This window comes from Cimex lectularius, unplaced genomic scaffold (assembly GCF_000648675.2).
Source record: "Cimex lectularius strain Harlan isolate CLEC.00 unplaced genomic scaffold, Clec_2.1 scaffold214, whole genome shotgun sequence".
In the NCBI taxonomy this organism is placed as follows: domain Eukaryota; kingdom Metazoa; phylum Arthropoda; class Insecta; order Hemiptera; family Cimicidae; genus Cimex; species Cimex lectularius.
Window position 1 is genome coordinate 374,849 of NW_019392963.1, and position 20,660 is coordinate 395,508.

At 34.3% G+C, this 20,660-nt stretch overlaps 2 protein-coding genes across 2 annotated transcripts in view; one reads left to right on the forward strand and one right to left on the reverse strand.

The window, feature by feature from the left end:
* The window catches only part of LOC106671099 (inactive hydroxysteroid dehydrogenase-like protein 1), a 66,598-nt gene extending 57,518 nt beyond the window's left edge, over positions 1-9,080 (forward strand). Inside the window, exons 2-6 of the mRNA XM_014401924.2 lie at positions 6,396-6,518; positions 6,640-6,750; positions 6,901-7,121; positions 7,532-7,759; positions 8,268-9,080. Of these exons, the coding sequence (XP_014257410.1) occupies positions 6,396-6,518; positions 6,640-6,750; positions 6,901-7,121; positions 7,532-7,759; positions 8,268-8,375 (791 nt within the window). The 3' untranslated portion in view covers positions 8,376-9,080. The remainder of the gene's footprint in view (positions 1-6,395; positions 6,519-6,639; positions 6,751-6,900; positions 7,122-7,531; positions 7,760-8,267) is intronic.
* A 1,306-nt stretch (positions 9,081-10,386) lies between these two features.
* On the reverse strand, positions 10,387-19,379 carry LOC106671107. Its single transcript, XM_014401933.2, has 6 exons — positions 19,125-19,379; positions 16,154-16,276; positions 14,964-15,091; positions 13,783-14,052; positions 13,465-13,726; positions 10,387-11,653 (listed from the first exon to the last, which is right to left on the reverse strand). The coding sequence occupies exons 1-6, from the start codon at positions 19,158-19,160 to the stop codon at positions 10,658-10,660; spliced, it is 1,815 nt and encodes a 604-aa protein (XP_014257419.1). The 5' UTR covers positions 19,161-19,379; the 3' UTR covers positions 10,387-10,657.
* Positions 19,380-20,660: the final 1,281 nt, after the last annotated feature.

Sequence of the window (20,660 nt, forward strand, 5' to 3'; positions counted from 1 at the left end):
AAAGTGTTCATTTGAAATACAAAGATTAATTTGAAATTAAAAAGGGTTAATCTCAAAATTAAAAACGGTTTATTTGAAGTTAAAAAGAGTTAATTTGAAGTTAAAAAGAGTTAATTTGATATTTAAAAAAGGTTATTTGAAGTTAAAAAGAGTTCATTTTAAAATTTAAAAAAATTAATTTGATGTTAAAAATTCATGTGAAATAAAAAAGGTTAATTGATAATTAAAAAGGGTTAATCTCAAAACTAAAAACGGTTTATTTGAAGTTAAAAAAGGGTTCATTATACAATTTAGAAAAGTTAATTTGACGTTAAAACGGGTTAATTTGACGCAAAAATGTATATTCGAATAAATATAGAATAATAATATACCGTTATATTTGCATTTAGTTCCCGTTTTTCTTGGGATTTTAGATTGGAAATACTGGATACGGGATGAAATATAATGTTTGGTTGAGCCCTAAACTTTCACCCCTTAGGTCCATGTCGGACCAATGATAGTTTTGTTAAGTGTATCAATGATCAAGTAGCCTCAGTGATTGTTTGTAACGGCGGTCTTGTCATTCATTTTAGGCGAGTGTGTGGGTTCCACGTCAGTCTTTTATCAATGTACAGTCTCGAATATCGTACTATGTCAGCAGTCAGTATGTCATTCGGTCGTAATGGAGGGCCCAGTGACTATCTTAGTGCGTCGGCAAACGTGGATGGCTGTGGAGTTTAAGGAAATAGGAAGGTCAGCAGTGTATATTGTCAAAAGGATCGGTCCAAAGACACTTCCTTGGAGAGTCCAGATTTTACTGGAATAGAAAGGAAATGGATCTTGTCATTGGAGGATTAGGTAAAAGGTACTGGGAAGAATCTTCTTGAGTTTCCACAGTAAACCTAGGTGCCATACCCGGTCGAAAGCCGCATCTAGGAAGACGCCCGATTAATACTGTTTTCCCACAAGTGAACCAGCAATAGTGTCCTTCACCTATGGCGTATTGGAGAGAAGTGAACAGAAGTACAGAACCCAAAATGATGGGAGGGGTAAGGATTTTTGCATCCTTAACAATAGGGATTCATCTTTTGAGGAGGAGTTTTCAACAATTTTCGCTATAACGGAAAGGAGATTTATAGGACGATAGGAACCAGGAAGTTGGACTGGTTTGTCAGGTTTCTGTGTCATTCTTATTACAGCTTATTTCCATGAAATTGGGAAATAAGTTGTCCGAAGAACTGAGTTGTATATGTATATTAAGTATATACAAGTCCTTTTCTAGGTAAGTTTGGCAACACTTTAGAGGTAATTAGGTCGTGTGTGCTTTAGGTGGCAATGAAACTTGTATTAAATTAATTAAAAAATTAAAATTTCAAAGTGTGTCACCTTTTTTTGTGGAGTAGTATAATATTTAAAAAGTGTTGTGGTTCTCCTTGCTCTACAATAAAACAACCGAACGAGTTAGTAAATTATTTTTTAAAAAAACGTATAAAACGTAAAAAATAAAAATTTTGTTATAATAATATAAGGTTTGACGATCATTTTAACTGGTGAATAGGGAAACCTGTTATCGTCAAGCCTGACAATCTTTCAAACTGTCCCAGATCTGACGGATCATTTTAAAATGTCAGGTCTGACAATATTCTTATTCATCGGTCTTACGATCAGTTTGGGATACAACGCTTTATAGCTTCCTCTACTGTTTATGTTCTTTGTTGCGTGTTCGTTATGTTGCGGTCACGGTGGAGGTCTTGATGTACCACGGTGGGTTGGCCAGGCTTCTGATTACTCTATTCTAAGCGCCCGTCGCTTTCGTCGAACCAAACTTCCTGAAGACCACTCTTCCTTCCGAGCCCTTCGCAATAAAACCCAATCCCATATCCGTCGGGCCAAAGCCCTTCATTACCAAGAGGCACTCTCCACTACTCCTGATCCTCGAGCAAAATGGAAGCTCCTTCGTAACATTGGCTTATGTCGTCCACCCAACTCACCATCTTCCTATCCTGTATCCCCTGAAGAATTAAACTCCCACTTTGTCTCGCCCAACTCTTCTTCATCAAGGCCTGTCCCCATAACCNTCTGGAACTCCCTTCCCCTATCTATTCGTCACGCTGCCTCCTTCTCCTCATTTAAATCCCATCTTTATAATCACCTCCTCTCCCTCCAAGCAGAGACCTCACGATAACATTTATTATTTTTGTCTTTGTTTAATATACCTCGTAATTTTCTCTTCTGGCCCGCCTTACTGGCATACATTGTGCCACGATTTCTATCTATCTTTTTTTTCCTTTTTTTTTTTAAATTATGTGACTTCATAGAAGGTTATTATATTTTGTCTCATGTAAATTATTCTAAGGGGACACCAGTCCCAGAATAAAGTTATTTTTCTTCTTCTTCTTCTTCTTCTTCTATTCTGAATGCCTGGCGGTTGCTTTTGCTGGCACAGGCTATCATCATGCAACAACTTAGTCCACATTGGCTTGAGGATCTGCTGATGAAGTGAACGCTTACTTTCCAGAGCAAAGGAAAGCTTCTGCCCATTAACCAGTGCATTTTGAATTGAGCCTTGTGAATTTTGAAAGGATTCGACACGGAACATAACTTTTTTGTATGAAATCTGTCTAAAAGAAGTTACGCGACAAACGAGATGATTGCAGGTTGTTCAAAATAAAGCTCTAAATACCCACAACACCCAATTAGAGGGTAATTATTGGAAATAACAGTGAAAGCAATTAAAATTGTCGAGTGTGATGTTTCCATCTTTACTCTGATTATTTTCAATTTTTGGACGTGTTTGAAAATTTATTACCAATAAAAAAATTTTATGTTTACGATACTTATCCGGTTCTCTTGTTGCACGTTTCTGTAATACATTTTTTTAATAAGTTTTTTACCATAATCTCCATTAATGTTATGTAAGTTTGGAAATGATTTCAGAAAACGTATCACAGCCTAGTTATGTAATAGTTGATAAAGTTGTGGGGAAATTTCGAAATTTATTCGTAACACATGAACCTTAACAAACTGTTAAATTCGAAAAAAAATCGTCTATTAGAAATCAAATTATTATTAAACATTTATTAATTATTTACGTGTACAATAGCATTTAACTAAAGAGAGTATTTTTGGTTTTATAAAACCCTCGAAAAAGTTCTTTTTTAAACAAATTAAAGTATTACTTACACGACTAGTAACAGAAATAAATAAAGAAAAGGAAAATTATATAAATAAATGATTTCTATTTCTACCTTTTCAAGCCTGCAATTGTGGAAACTTAATCTTATCAATTTGCTAGACAAAAATATACAATTAAAAACAATGTCTGTCTGTTTGTCTCACTAACTCACTCGCCTCTCCCTCACCCTCTCTTTCTCTCACACTCTTTTCCTACTCTCACTCACTCACTCACTATCTAACTCTCTCTCACTCTCTCACTCTCCCACTCCCTCCCTCTCTCTCACACACACATTTTTCCTATCTCTCACGCACTGACCTACAATCTCACTTTCTCATTCTCTCTTCCTCTCTCTCTCTCATTTTTCCTATATCTCACTCACTTATTATCTCACTCACTCACTCTCTCTCTCTCTCTCTCTCTCTCTCTCTCTCTCTCCCTCCCTCTCTCTCACACACACACTTTTCCTATCTCTCACGCACTGACCTACAATCTCACTTTCTCATTCTCTCTTCCTCTCTCTCTCTCATTTTTCCTATCTCTCACTNCACACACACACACACACACACACACACACACACACACACACACACACACACACACACACACACACACACACAGTGTCATTTTAGAGGGAAGCAATATTTTTTGGTTATTAAAAAAGTGTGCCACAAAGTGTTGATTCCTTGATTAGCTGTGTTCAATTTCTCTTTAAGATGGTTTATAAATGAAAGTTAGAAGTTAAATCTTACCATTTACTGGTTAATATTAACTATCACTAATCTTTGTCCTTCAAAATACCACTTTTCTTTACTTACACAATAATCTTTGATGTATCTAAATTTATTTTGAAGGTCCATATTTCATTTGGAATATTTGGCCACGAATTTATCTACAGTATTCCCTGGTGAGATGAAACAATACACACATCATCCGCCTAGGGTAGCGTTTTAATTTTTATCGAGCCCACACTTATGCCACCATAATCCAAAAATTTCTCCAGATCGTTTAAATAAAGTGCAAGTAACAACGGGCTCAATAATGCTCCTTGCTTTACACCCAGCAAATGACAAATCCTTCGTTCGTAAGATTAGAGCCGTAATGCCAATAAGGAGCACCGTATTGGACAAAACTATTTTTGTTCAACGACCCACACTGTACAGTAGAATAGAATCAAAGGCGCAGACAAATCTATAAAGAAACCATACAACTTCTGCCTTTTTTTTGGCAAATGTAGTTATGAACATCATAATTGTTACGCAATGAACATTCTTTTCTTGAACTTAGGGTTTTTATTGGCAAATTTTTGCTTTCTGTTGGTCAAGGGTCAAAAATTAACCTCTCAGGTCCCATCTTCACTTCATATCACTTCACATGACAAAATCACTTCATTTTTCAAGTTGTGCTTTTTTTTCAAAAATCACGAAGTGCTTTTGTATTTAACGGACGAGTATTGTGCAAGTAGGAAGATTGTGCGATCTTCCTCGAACGAAAAGTACCCAGTTTGGTTGATTTTGAAAGGGTATCCCTTGCTTCAAGGCAAATGTCACTTGTTAAGTGAAGGAAGAGGAAACATAGCTATTAACCAACTTCACTTTCTTTTTTTTACCCTCAGACATTGATCAACAAGAACATAAGATTTAAAACTACTTTTGTACTGGCTTCCGTTTCTGTTTCTCCTTGAGAACAAGGTCAAAATCTAGACGATGGAAGTTCAAAAAAACATTTCTCGGTTCAACCTATTTCTATAATTACAGTAATTTAACGATGACGAGGAGCATAGGCCGGGATGTGTGTGAAATCACTTGGGTTGCGCATTTTCAGTAATGATGCGTTTGATGGACGACCTACGGAACAAAAACAACGCCTGGTACAAATAAGAAAATCTTCAAATCACAATCAATCTTCAGATCACTAATCCGTCCGAGAAAGATGACCTAATGTGTCTCCTTTTTATCGCGATCCTCCTTCCGACATTATAATAGATCAAATCAACCCCGTGAGCTAAACTGTCTGCTCTCGTCCAACAATTGAGCGTAAAAAGAGAAAGTACTCTAAGTAAAAATTGTGCAATCTGTTATCATTTAAAATTGTTATGCGATTAACAATTTACAAGGTCAATGTAAAGGCTCACGTAGGAAGAAATATAGCTAGATGCGAGAGAGAGAGAGAGAGAGAGAGAGAGTGAGAGAGAGTGAGACATAAAGACAAAGTGAAAATAGAATAATAATAAAAGATGGCAAAACGAGAGAGAGAAAAAAAGAGAGCAGACAGACAGGGACAGAGAGATATAGAGACAGGATGAGAGAGTAAAGAAAGAAAGATTGCAGAGAGAGAGAGAGAGAGAGAGAGAGAGAGAGAGAGAGAGAGAGAGAGAGAGACGACAGACAGATAGACAGAGAGCGACAAAGAGATTAAGTGAGAGGGAGAGAGAGAGATACAATGTGTGAGTGAAATAGAGTGAGAGAAGTAAGGGAACAGGGTGAGAAAGACAGAGACAAAGTGAAAGTGAGAATAAAAGCGAAAGTGGGAGAGATATAAATAAAGAAAAGTATAGAGAGATAGATCACAAAATGAGTGAGAGTGAGAAAGACAGAGAGAGGTAAGGGGACAGGCAGAGAAAGGGGAAAAAGAGAAAGAGAAAGAGAAAGAGAGAGAAAGAGAGAGAGAGAGAGAGAGAGAGAGGGAGAGGGAGAGAGGGAGGGAGAGAGAGAGAAAGGGAGAGAGTATAATTAGTTGATAGAGCGAGAGGAGAGAGAGAGAGAGTGACAGAGGGACATAGAGACAAAGTGAGAAAGAGAGAGAGAGTGAGAGAGGGTATGAAGTGAGTAAGGGACGGAGGGAAGAAGAGAGAGAGCAACAGAGAGTGAGTGAGACATATAAATAAAGAAAGTTACAGAGAGAAAGATAGCAAAATGTGAAAGAGAGAGCGAGAGTAGAAAGAGAGGCACATATGTGTCTGTGAAATTTTTGAAATAAAGTCATTGTGAAACTTTCGACAAACAATAATCAGCCATTTATTTCCATTTTATTTCTAAATAGTTAATTTTATATTAAAAATCAAGGATAAGGCCATTTTGAAAGAATTCCTCTGCTCAGCTTTCAAGTAATATTCTCTCTATCAGGACTTTTTTTCATTCTTTTTTAAATCGGTCTTAGCCATTATATCAGTGTAAATAGTTGCTTTTTAGTGGAGATTGATTTTCATTTGTTGAAATTGATATATTTGTTTGTTTTACAGTTGTAACTGGCTGTACCGATGGCATAGGAAAGGCGTATGCAATGGAACTGGCAAAGCGACATGTAAATCTTGTGCTTATCAGTCGCAATCCTGAAAAATTAGCAGCACTTTCATCCAATATTGGTATTGTTTAATTTAACCTTATATCTGCATTCTTGTATCATTTAAAATTGTGACTGTATAAAAACTAAGAATAGTAACAGTTTTTTAGTTTATAATTTTATTAACTTTGTGGGTTTTAAAGAAACTAGGTTTCATGTGAAGACGAAAGTCATACCTGTTGACTTCAGCAAAGGGCAATCAGTGTTTTATAACATTGAAACAGAGCTAAAAGGAGTGCCAGTAGGAATCCTAGGTGACATTTTAAAATTTATATAAGTATTTTATAAAAATTATTATTTATAACACGAGACTTCAATATTATATCACTTGATGCCAAAAATCAAAATGTTTTTTCTAATGTTTAAAAAAAATAGTAAACTTAAAATTAATGATTCCTTTACAGTTAACAATGTTGGCAAACAATACACATATCCCATGTATTTGGGCGAGGTACCTGAACAAGAACTTTGGGACATCATAAACATCAATGTTGGGGCGACAACTATGATGACAAGGATCTTAATGCCCCAAATGTTAGCAAGGAATAGAGGAGCAATCGTAAATGTCTCATCGAGTTCAGAACTTCAACCTCTGCCACTAATGACTGTATATGCAGCAACTAAGGTTTATGATACAACACAATTATATATTGTCATTATATATTATATCAGATTATATTATAATCCAGCAGATTTAAAGAAATAAGAAAATTTACTGCATTAGAATGGATCTTTTGGATTTTTGTATTTGCTTAGTTAATCAATCATATATCATATTTAAAAGAATATAATATATTTTATTTCTGATCTTATTGTAATTTGGTCTTATCCAATCCTAGACTGCAATCCTCATGTGTAGACTAAAATTCTGAAGATAGACAGGCCAGGATTGGTAACGACCAAATTACAGCTTTATTACCTCACAGACTACACGGAGAAAGCATAATCTATCACAATCACATCTCATCATCAGTATTTGACATCATGCAAATATTTAATAATTATTTAAATTTAGAAAATGTTTACTTTTTCCAGGCATTTGTGAGAAGTTTCTCAAAAGCGTTGCAAGTGGAGTACCAGAAAGATGGTATTATCGTCCAACACCTTTCCCCATTTTTCATCAATACTAAAATGAATGCATTCAGCCACAGGCTTCAGACTAATTCCCTTTTTGTACCGAATGCCCAAATATATGCTGAAAATGCTATTAATACTTTAGGCCAAGTCAATCATTCGACTGGATACTGGGCACATGGAATACAGGTTAGATTGAAATATAAAAACAGATTTTTAGTGCTCTCTACTTTTGTTTTTAATTTATATTTGCATTATTGATCATTTTCATTGGCAAGAAAGTCTGCACCAAGGACCAACCAAAATTTACCTATAACAACATGATCATGCATTGATTTTTATTGATAGGTACAAACTTTAAGGTACAAAGGCTGCAATTTACATCTTATTAGTCTTTGAAAAATGATGTATTTATTTTTTAATATTAAATAATTATTATTTATTAATAATAAATAATTACTGGGAATTATTTATTTTTAATTTCTAGATTTTAATCTTAAGTTCAAAAGTAAAGAGACTGAAAACTTAATTTCAAAGACTAAAACAACTGGCCACTGGTCTACAGCAATTTTGGTTACAATAATTTACAATCAAAATTAACCAAATGAAATGCAAATTTTAATAACTGATTCAGTCTAATAAAAATGTAATTTGCATGGACCTAATTTTAACAGCTTTGTTTGTCTTTTTGTTTCAGTATTTTTTTACAACAATTCCACCAACCTGGATCAGGACGTATATTGGAGCGTTTATGAACCAAATATTTCGCAAGGACTACTTACATAAAAACAAATCCAATGTCTAATTTTTTTTATATTAAAACAATAATTATAGAGATAGACTGATAGGTTTAATAAGGGCAAAAATAAAATTGCATTCAATATTTTGTTTACTATGGGTAACAAAATATTTTCATAATCATCATAACTTAGTTTTTGCCCTTACAAAGGCGATTGAAGTCGTGATACAAAATCTATCCATGTCTGAGGATGATATTAAATAATATAAATATCAAATAAAAATAAAATAATTTTGTTTTTTTAAATAAGTTCAAAGTTTAATGACAATGTTTGATTTTGATGAAAATGTTTGTTCAATGAAATGTTTAATGAAATAAGTTACAATGTTTATCGGTAATACAGTTTAGTATTATTGCCAAAATTATTATTTTTAAATTACTCACAGTTAAAACGATAGAATTTAAATAATTACTTTCAATGCATTGATTTTTATTGATAGGTACAAACTTTAAGGTACAAAGGCTGCAATTTACATCTTATTAGTCTTTGAAAAATGATGTATTTATTTTTTTATTCTACATTTTTAACCATGTCAAGATTGTAGAAATGAAGAAAGTTTGTGTAAAGTTAGCAATTATGATAATGAACTTCGATGTACGTTAAAAAAATTGGCCAAGCAGGAGAGCCTACTACTTGGTTAACTTAATTTTAATAAATAATAATAGTGTTTAGACATTTATCAAATAAATGTTGTTTTTATTTCTTTTTTATTCATAATGATTAGTAATTAAAGAAACATTTACTCCACAATTTTCTTAGGTAAATGATCACTTACCTGAAGAAGAATGCAAGGTGTGATCAACTTCACTGGATCAATGTAATGTTAAAAAAGATAGTGGCCTCGTTACCTCCTAGCAACCCTAAACCTCAGCCAGCAATCCTAAACATTGAGAGTTACCTCTCCCCCATCCCCAAATAAAAAAAGAAAATAAAATAAAAAAGAAATATTGCCAGTAAATGCCCACAAAACGGGGATCACAGTGGAAGAACTTCCAAATTGCCACACTAGCAGTTCTGGTTAGGTAAGGTTAGGTACCCATGCCTTTTTAATTGATTATATGAAAAATGTATTGTACAATTATTTGACCCCTCATACACGACACATGATGTGTAGTTGGGTGTTAAGCCCTCCTGTATGATAAGAATTACTTTACTTTTTTTAGTACCCCCAAAACAGCCATTAGCTCATTCATGTTTCTTATAGGTTTTCTCTTTTTCTACACATTTTTCCTTTATTGACATTGATGTAGTTTTTAGTGAAAAGTGCTGTATCGTCATACATTTCAATTAAAACTTAATTTAAAAATATATTAAACTCTGTACGTAAATCCTGCGCAACTCCCATGGGACCTGGTAAAGTTTATATATTTTTTGCTTGAGTTTTATGTGGTAATGCAGTTGGATTGCTTATCCAAATGTATCATCTTTGCCAAGGAAAATGTATAATCAGGTATTTTCTACATGCATGTCTTCATCATTCCTTCTACTTCATCTTCACTGGCAGATTACTCAGATTCGCTGTTACAATCGTCAAAGTATCATTTCTTCTGCTTCATTGTCACTACAACCTGTAAACTCCAATATTTATCAGAGGACCTTCAAGAGTCTTTAAGATTTGTTATACATATTTTCAAACCTAAAAAGTAAAAAAACGATAAATTCAAAAATCAAATACAACTAAAATCATAGCTATGACCAAAAAAAGATTAAAATGTGATCCCTAACGAAAAATAACAAAGAGCTGTAATAGGAGGCATGCAGCTCTGAAAACGCGAGTTTTCTCTTTAATGGCTCTGTGGCAACGGAGATGAGGAAAAGCAGAAAATTGAACTTGTCACTCCCAGTCCTTGAAACAAATACTAACCACTTTTGGCAAAATTGGAATAAGAATTCAAAATAAATATTTTAAAAAAATTGTGATACACAGTACCGCTATGCACCTCGTGAAGGGTTAAATCAATAACACTAACAATAAATTGGAAGGCATGAAAGGATTTTTTTAAATTAATAAATAAGAAATTGAAAAAGGTCATTTTTATTGACTCACCCCAATATATTTAGCTTATCAAACAAAAATGTATCAAAATATTTATTGTTGACTTGTTAAACAATAATGGTAAACATTATGACTAGATAAATAATTTTTATAAAACCATTTTTCTTGCAATCTTACAATAGTGTAACTTTTGACATTTAATTAATCTGATTCACTTATATTTTATTATTCTTTACAGTATATAAATTTAATAAGACATAAAAGTATAAAATTGTAATTGATTAATCATCATTATTCGCAGTCTTCATATTCTTCACTCTTATTTTCATCGTAAATTACTTCATCTTGACAGTTATTCCACGCTAATGAAGTATTTACAGCTTTCAAGGCGACCATTTTTTGAAAGGACATTGCTCCATTTGAATATGCTGGAACATTTGAATTGAGATTTGATTCAGTCGACAGGTTTTCATTGGTTTTTTGTTTCCTATTATTGGCACTTTGAGATGATTTATTTAAAATAGGATTTTCATCACATAAAAATTGAGCGTATTCATCATTCATATTATTTCGCTGTGCTGCTTCGAGTTCTCGTTGTTGAAATTCGACTTTCTTCACTGTTAACGCCTGTTTTAGCTCAGATAAAACAAAAACTGGGAGCTGGGGTGAATTATCATCATCGGGATTATCATTTGAACAATCTACGTCGTTTTCCTCACGCTCTTCACTAACACATAAATAAACTTTATCGACATCGCGTACCGAAAAATCAGAATAGCCTAATTGTATAATTTTTGTATCGTTTGCTTCATTTTTTTGCAAAATGCTCGGTTCAGAAGGTTCTTGCAATTTATTAACACATTTCGATCTTTGAAAATGGTTGCTCACTTCTTTAAAATATTCTGTGCAGTCGTTTAATTTTTTGTCTATCTGGCATACACTTGCTTGAACATCACTATTACTTGTTTCAGGATATTTTTCTAAATACGATTCAAGATTATCTGATTCTAATATTAAGGCACTTAATAAGGAATTGAAAATTTTCAACTTTTGGCATCCATCAGCTAATTTTTTGGATTTAATGTTCAATTCTTTAGTCAATCGTTTAGGCAGAAAACTACAATTATATTGAAGTTTCATTTTTTCTAATATCACAAAATAATTTTGAAAATCTTTATCAAGAGTTGTAAAAATTGTGTCGATTGAAGATTCTGCTAAAGAAGTAAAACACAGCCCAATCATTTTTAGATATTCAGATTGAATTAAAATATAAATATTTTTCAGCACCTAAAACAAACAAAAAATTCACCAAAATAAATATACAAATAATTATATGTAATATTTTTTGTAATTTAATAATTCATTTGATTAATAATATAGTTAAGTAATAATTAATCATTAGTGATGATTAAAGACCGGATTCCCGTGCAATTGCATCTTTTTATTGCTAACCCTGATTACAATGAAACTTTTTTTATTTACAGTTCATTACAACTACCTTCAATTAGGTAACAAGTAACAATGTATGTATGTACACAATCAAAACAAGAGCGGAGAAACTGCCCATTGGCAGTACGCCAATGAGAAACAATTTTTTCTCTATTTAATGGAGACTAGTATCACTATCACTTTTACTTGTTAGATCTTGCAGCCATCACCTCTTCAGTCGGAAAGGGGGTTTGAGGGGAATTCATCGGTTTGAGTTTTTGGATTTGAGGATTTATGATTGTTGGGGGGGGGGGTTATGAACTTTGCGGTAACGGGAACAGATTACATCTTAGACAAAAGGAATGTTTAGGTCTGTATGGGTTGTTTCATTAGACGCAAAATGGAGCATGAAGGATTTTTCTGAGGATTGTGGATTGGGCAGTTTGGATGCGATGGATATTGGGATGTTTTGCTGAATCCCAGTCCAGTCCATAAGTCAATATCGGCTTCACTATGGTATCATAAAGCAGCCTTTTGTTTGTAAGTGGCAAGTTAAAGCATTCGTAATTAAGTTGTGAAAGTACTCTGTATCGTATCACAAGCATTTGTAAATGTCCTTGATACCGCACAGTTTACAGTTAGGAGAGGGATATCATTGAAATGAGCAGATTTTTTTTCAGAGGGTGGCGTTATTAAATGGGTGAATTTTTCTGGGTTGAATTCTCTTCTTACACAAAGGCTCCAGTATGGTGAGATGTTGAAGGTTTCAAGGGGGGATCAGGATTACTTGAACCCTGAGGTACACAAGCAAGGATTAAGTATTTCAGCGATGACGCCGACCCTTCAATGACTTGGAAGAACCAGTCAGTGAGGTAGATGGAAGGATTACTAGGTAGAGGGAAGGATGTCCTTGAGCAAAAACAGCCAAAAACCTGGGTAACATGAGGGCCAATGAAACTAAGAGAGAAATTCGAATCATGGAAAGGACGTTTCTTTGATTCAAAACTGCATGTTTTTAGAGTTTACTGCACAAAATTACATTTCTCCTAATTTTTTTATGCATGAATGTAAAGTGTAATACATAATTTTTATTGATTAACATTATCTCAGTCTTTTTTCTGGGAGCAAAGCAGAACCAGAAGAAAAGTTATCTTCATTCAGTCAGTCATCAAAGAAATTTGAAACCATCTAGTACAATAAAAACTTAATTGTATCAATTTGAAAGCACCTTTAAGATTTTTTTGCAATGATGATGACCTTAAAATATGTTGAAAGCTTGGCAGATAATTGAATTTGTTTTTTCATCCAGACCAAACCGAGATCCAGATTATTTATGAAGAGTTGATTTTCTTAAGTAAAAAAAGGAGGGAAAACTCATAACGTGGGGTTGAGATGGGGAGTTGATGTCCGAGTGGATCGAGGTCACGATAGCTCAGGTGGTAGAGCAGCGGCGTATCAAGCCGAAGGTCGTGGGTTCGAATCCCTCTCGTGCCATTAGCTTTTTTTCATCTCAACTAAAAACCTTAATTAATTGTAATTTCTTAGGTAAATAAAATTTATAATAGGTTAAACGAGAGTTGTTAGCTTTTAGGAGTTGTTAGTTTTATGCATGTTTGGAAGGTGCTGTCTGCAGGAAAATCCAGTCTTAAGTGATGATTATTCTCACTTACATCTAAAGATTCAATATTTAATGAATCCTTGTAATCAGTAGGATGCTCGAATTTCTTTAGACCGAGTTGCTCATCGGTCAAGGAAGATAACAGTTGGATATTTAGAACTGAAAACTTTGAAAGGATTGACCCAAAAGACAGGGTTGTTTTTCTCGTTGCCAATATAATATTGATGATATTACATGTTAAATCCTTCATAACTGAAATTATTTGCTCTCTGGTACGTTCATAATACATTTCAGCAACTGGATCATCCTTTGCACTGGAATAATTTGAACAGGTTATAATCAAAAAATATTATATAGAATCTGTACGCACCTTGTGAACTCCATTGTGACTATATTCGCACCCAATTCTCGTGTCTGTTTAATATTCTTTTTAATATAATAAAGAACAGAATTTAATGTTGATAGAAGTTTGGTTAGCCTTTTTAGTTTTTGTTTGCGGGTGTATATATGTTTGAGATAAATTAATGATCCTGTAATGGAACCTAATATCACTGGAAGCATAAGAACTCTTTGCCTCATTTTTAAGTAAGCCAAGCAAGCCACCGTCAGTATACCACCTGGTATAATCATTGGTTTCCATCTGTAAGAAGAACAAGAAAAACAAGACCACAATATAGACCATTGCTACTTAGTCTTTTTAAAAATGATTACACAAAGGTTATGGTAGTGTCAATTTTTTTTTTTTATTATGGATAAACTGATTGTTATTATTTCTATATGCTCCAATCTGCACATGCACATACACACATATGTACGTGTACAGAGTTCAGCCTATCACTTCTTGCAGTCCACCAGCAATTCCAGCTTTTGTAATTTACAATAAATTACAGGCAGGCCTCAAGAATCACCCACCTTGGGTGTGGGCAGTCTGGAGTCATACCTGACTACAGAGCTATCAACAACTAGGTCGTTTCAGCCCCCAACGCATCAGTTTTAAAATGATTCACACTCGCACTCACTCTTAAATAATTACCATCCCTAACCATCCCTCTCGTTTGAGTCAGATTCTCTGTGGGCCATTGCAGTGCTTTTAACACATGATAGCTTCTATGTCGATCAGGTCCATCGACACTGCCACTTTTGTTTAATCATGTTTTTAGTGTCAGATGGCCAGATAGCGGTGGTCATGTCTGGAGGTTGGGGCATTCTGGCCTTAGCCGCCTCCTCCTAAATTCAGGTTATCACTGAATGATCTAGTATGTTGTGTTTATTTACAAGGATTGTACTCAATTTTAAAACAATCTTTATAATTATGTGGGGGCAAAACATTTGACCTTAATGTTTTTTATTAAAGCTTTGTTCAATAATTTTTCAGTTTTAGCAATTGGTGGCAAGGTAAAAACCTATTTTCAAGCAATAAACTGTTTTGCGCTATCAGACCAGATTAGCCAAAAAGCTTTCGTCTTTTATATTAATTTTAAAACAAGATTTGCACAATTAATTTACTAGTTAAATAGAAATACACTTGCAAGAATATTACTTCATACATACCTAGGTAGACACTGTTTTATTTGGAGGGTAGAGACAAGTGAATATAAATAAGCTGCATCTTCTTCAAGCATCAAGTTACTATGTAGAAGCAAATTGGTTAATTCGTAATTCTCCTGTGGGATAGAGAGCTGAAAAAATGTATAAAATTTAATCAAAAGGTTTTTTTTTTTTTTTTTTTGTATTGGAGTGTTTTTGGAAAAATCCCGAGACTCCCATGAACCAACAACTTTTGATCTAACTCTACAGGATAGCAGAATATGAATAGGAGCTTAACTATTTCAAATGACTAGTATCAATGTATTTTTTTTAAAGCATTTTTGATGCTGAATTCAATAGTGCAAACAACCTTTTATAATTTGGAAAAACCGTTCTCAAGCTATCTGCTAAAAACTTTCTGCATTGTTTTTCTGAAAAATGAAATCTCTAACTTCTTCAACCAATCACCAATGTATTGGTGGTTTGGAGAAGTAATCCATTAATTACACTCAATTAATTAAGGTTTTTTTAAGTTGAGATAAAAAAGTCAGTTCACGAGCGGGATTCGAACCCACGACCTTCGGTTTGATACACCACTACTCTACCACTTGAGCTATCGTGACTTTGATCCCCTCGGGCACTAACTTCCCATCTCAACCCCACCTTTTGAATTTTCCCTCCTTTTTGCCATTTTTAAAATGACATGGATTGGATTCTCGGCGAAAAATGAAATGGCCACATAGAGCTTTAGTGAAGTATACTTCAATTTAATTCATTAAACTCACTATTTTTCGTGGCCCGCTTGACGAGAATACGGAGATGGGAAGTTAGTGCCTGAGGGGATCGAAGTCACGATAGCTCAAGTGGTAACTTTGGTCAAAGTTTGTTTAAACCCATCTTCCTACAACATTTAGGGCATTTTGCATCTTATTTGACAGAGTGCTATCAAATTCCCTTTTATGTTTGTTATCAGGTCATCTGCATAACCAATGGTACGGTATCCTAAGTGAGAATGTATTTATTAGCAAAAAACTATGACATGCCCTAGAGCTTATCTGGTATTCAAGGATTGTCAACAACCAAAAGTAATTTGCATATTTTGAAGCCTAGTTCCTGTAATGACAATGAGGTCGAATGTTTCCTAATTTTGATGCTGGTACATATACTGAACACAAATAAAGCATATTTATTACAAAAGAACTAACAATATTTACCTCCATTCCTTCATAGTCATCAATTTTATTGAAGTTTGACTTGAGAACCTCCTTCTTTGCAGAAAATGTCTCAACCATTCCATCAAAATTAACTTCTTTTAGGTGCATATAAAGCGCACTTCCCTGTAAGAGTAAAAATAAACTTAATCAATAATAAAATAAAAAACAAAATAAAATTTAAAAAATTAATTAATTAAAAAAAAAGTCAAAAGCATAGACCAGTTAAGTTTGCCTTAGTCTTCAAATTTCTAGAGCAAAGTTTTATTCTGGAGGGTCTAAATTAATGTAAAGTTACAAAAACTTCATATCCTAAAGTCTGGGTTCGAATCCCGGCATAAGCCATAGCTTTTTATCTTATTATAATATGAGAAAAAAGTGTTGCAGATCTGTCAGAAGTTTTGTATTTCCAGTTCCGTTCTTTTTTTCAGTTTGGAAAAAACCTTTGGTGGGTCTACAACTGAGTCCATCCTGTTATTCATTGTTTCAAGAAGCAGGTTTTAAAAATTTACAATCTTGATTTAGGAACTTTGACATAAGTTCCAAGGATGGATCCTCTGGCAGTTTTGCTCCTCGCTGCCTGTGATTCCTGCACAACCTTTTACCCAATCAAAGTACGCATTTCCACCATTTTCATGGATTATTGAAATAGAGGTATGTTTATGAAACAATTAAAAACAGTAAAATGGAGGCATGTTTATACAATGACTTGTATTACAGCAAAAGAATACAATTATATGAATGCCATAACATTTTGAAGGCAGATTGGCAAAACTAATTGATTTAACTTTTAGAAAAAGTTGAAAACAATTTATTTATCCAAAATACACGTTTATCAGTGCCACAAACCTCATGTCTACATCCCAAACTGGTTTACCCCCAGATTGTTTGATAAAGAACAGGTAGTCAGCCACAACCATGTGAAACATTTAATATATTTCTTTTCAAATCCCAGTCGTGAAAGCTTCTGTCATTAGATTCTGGAATATATACATTTCTGAAGTTTTACAAATATCTATTTCAAGTGTGATGTTCCTTGCTGCCTCTTTTACCAGCTTGTCAGCCAGTACATTTCTTGAATGTCCTGCATGAGTCTATACCAAAACTATTGCTTTTTTTTTTTTTTTTTTTTTTTTTAAGAACTACCTATCTGGTATCATGAACGAGGGGTCAAATCACTTTAAATACATTTTTCATACTGTAATCAATTAAAAAGCCATGGGCTCTGCAGGGATTCGAACCAAGAACCGTTAGAGTGGCAAATACGAGTCAAATACCGTAACTACTCAGCCACTGCAGTTCCCACTTCCACTTTTCAGGTCAAGTAGGGACTTTCTAATTTACTCGACTGTCTCCAGATAAGAGATTAGGTTGCTGATCATCTGAATTGCTACTAATGTTGATGCAAGTTTCCTTTGATGTCTGTACCCAATCCAGTGTTTTTAGAATTACCAACAGCTCAGCATGATTGTTTGAATGCCACCTCATTAATCTAAATTTATAGCTGCATATTGTGTTGTGGTACCATGTATGGTTGCATATATTACGATATATACATCGGCTTACTTCCAATATTCATAAACATGTCTTCCTGATTCTGGGTGAATATCACTGTGTTGGATGTCTCCACATAGCTACAGGGACCACCAAGTCTCTTGGGTATGCTGGGGGTTTATGTGTTTTCAAGTGTCCAAGCAAGATGCTGATTTTCGAATAATCGCTTTTCTACTCAATGCCTCTCCAGTAGTAGAGAACTTACGAAGTCTAGAGACTAGGCTATTCTCACAAAGCCTTGTGATGTCTGTTTTAAAGCACACCCTTACATAATGGACCAATTATTGTTGATTATATACCAAATCAAGGAAGCTGTCAAATTACAGTTTTGTAGTATGGTAAGAGCAATAAAACGATTGCCTGTAGTTGTCGTACATCGTGGTCGATTACTATCTTCTCTTCCATCGACATCGGTGGCCCTAAACTGCTGTAGACCATCATGAATGGTAGAGCACTGAATACCCAAGACATGGGCTATGTAATGCAAACTATGTCTGTCGTTGGCCAAAGCAACTCCCGGGTGAGATCTTTTTGACTTAAAACCATGTTTTTAAGGAACAAACGATTAGTCACACTCTATAAAGGTAAGCAACAAGTTATTAATATTGTGTTTATGTTTTAAGTCAGCTGTTAATCTTAATACTGAGTTATGAAAAATAAATACTATTGTCTGTTTTTTTCCCCTTTTGTGTGTTTATTTCTTTGTCTAATAACAGGCTTTGTTTTTCTGATGCTCACCTCGCGAAGATTCGTTCTTTTCTCTGTGGGTTTTTGTAATTTGCAAAGTGGAATTTGATGTTCCATATCCTGATCCTCGGAGAAATGCGAAGTTGTCATGGCCACTCAGGTCGGTGAGCCAAGAAGTTAGGCTTAATCTGCATGACATTCGTTACTTTATTATCGGGAAGAACACGTTTGTCCTAATTAATGACAACCGAAAATCCATTTTTCCTTGATGATTTTGGCCATCGACTGCTCTGCACCCAAGAGTTTAGCATCATTTGTTCAAAGCCCTTATGTCCGACAGCTGGGCCATTTTTTTCTCATGGTCATTACCATTATGGTGCAAATCATTGCACCAATCATACATATGTTGCTTGATACCATTCGGTATGCTTTGGTCTTAACGGAGGCTAAACTTTATCCCTGTGATCGAATCTCCTTGCCTTTAGTATTTAGCCTGCAGAATGTTTACGTGGTAAACGTTTGCCAATACACGTTGCAAACGAAATTTATCTCTAAATTCGAAAATTTTCAACCTGTTATAATTTAATCTTAATTTCTCAATTTTTTTGAGTGGGCGTAAAATTCAAGAACTACTGATAGAATGAAAGTCATGTTGATTGCGTTTATTTAAACAAAAAACTGGTGGTTCTTTTATTTTGTATGAAAAAAATGGTGTAAAATTTTAAATCGGCACCTCCAAAATTGGCTCGTAGTCCTCGTCATTTTCCATTTCGATGTCGTGACAATGCCAGATCGTCAGCCGACAAAATTCACATGAGTTTCTTCCAACGGCATACCGCAACCCAAACCAGCCCAATGACACAACACCTCAGGACGAAAATAAACCCCGACGAAAACCAAGTCAGAGTACATACTTTTGACAGTTTGGCCAGATATAACAGTCGCAGTCCTAGGGATGAGCATCGATTTAGAAAACATCAACGGTAGGCAACCGGTGTTCGATGTTTTCAACATTTATGTTGCTGTGTCGATGTTTTTTGACCATCGATGGTGGGCTGTCGATGTTTTATAAACTGTTTCAGTTTTTCCTAATTTTCACTTTTGTGAATAGTGAATGACCCACATTCTTCTGATATAAAAGTGACCTGTCAGGAGCTGTTCAATTTGTTGCCTTAGTGGCACATCTGTTCCCTCTGAACGATTATTTTCCAAAGCTGGACAGATTATTTCGGAAACCAGGAATCGCGTAGAGGATAAATTTACTTTAAAGCTACGTTTTTTAATTGCGTTCCGGAGAAGATGTGGTAGTGTTTCATTGTAATTTTTTTCTTCGATGCTCATCTCAAAAATAATTCCTAATAAATGTTATGAAAAAAATAAACAATTTTTATTAATCAAGTTCCTAACAAAGGTTCAGAAACGGCGAAGTTTGAAAAATTAGCGTATGTTTCTAAAGTGGCACATAAAAAATAATGTATGCATTTGTGGTTTGAGGACTCAAAAAACCATCGATGTGTAGACTATAGTCAACATCACTTTTTTTATTTATTTATTTTTAAATTTATTTATTTTCCCTTCGATGCTCATCTCTACACAGTCCAGCGCTTCAGCTACACAGCGCCAGGTCCTTCCCAACTTCCCAAGCGACGAGCGCGAGATTCGATCTTTTAGAACCTTCACACACCAATTAATAATTTATTTATTTATCTATAATTACAAATATTTACAGATATATCTGGCTCCATTGTGACGTTTTTTGGAAGAAACAGGGTTGTTCTATTGTATATAGTAATGATAGTTTTGTGCACCTAGCGTGTGTTGAGAGTGAATTTATTAGCGTGAATTTATAGTGTGAGAGGGTCAATAATGGAATATTGAGTACCCCATCTATCCTCAATTAGGTTAGTTATATAATAGGTGTAAAGGGTGATGGAGCACTAGATATTCTACGTAAATTACTTCAACAAAGTTTTATAAAATACTTTAAGATTAAATTTTTTACTACCGCTTCATTATAATGATTAAAATTAAATTAATTATTAGAAAAATTATAAATGTGTTTACATTACAAATAATGATTAAAATGCTTTAAGATTGAGCGTCATCCTTGTAAATGTACAATTTGTTCATATCATTTAGTGTTTATCTGAATTTTGGACAAGATGATTAAGGGCTGAATGGCCCAATCACCAAATATGACCACTGTGATCCAGCCCACTCGATGGACCAATCGACAGAGAAGCTCTTACGTATCAAGAGCACTGTCGAT

Bases quoted from the DNA above. Each gene is read 5' to 3' on its own strand.
- LOC106671107 (XM_014401933.2), bottom strand. From the start codon at position 19,160: ATGGAAAATGACGAGGACTACGAGCCAATTTTGGAG. The intron at 15,092-16,153 runs GTAAATATTGTT...ACATTTTTTCAG, and splicing joins ATGACTATGAAGGAATGGAG to CTCTCTATCCCACAGGAGAA. The intron at 13,727-13,782 runs GTGCGTACAGAT...AAATTATTCCAG, and splicing joins GTCACAATGGAGTTCACAAG to TGCAAAGGATGATCCAGTTG.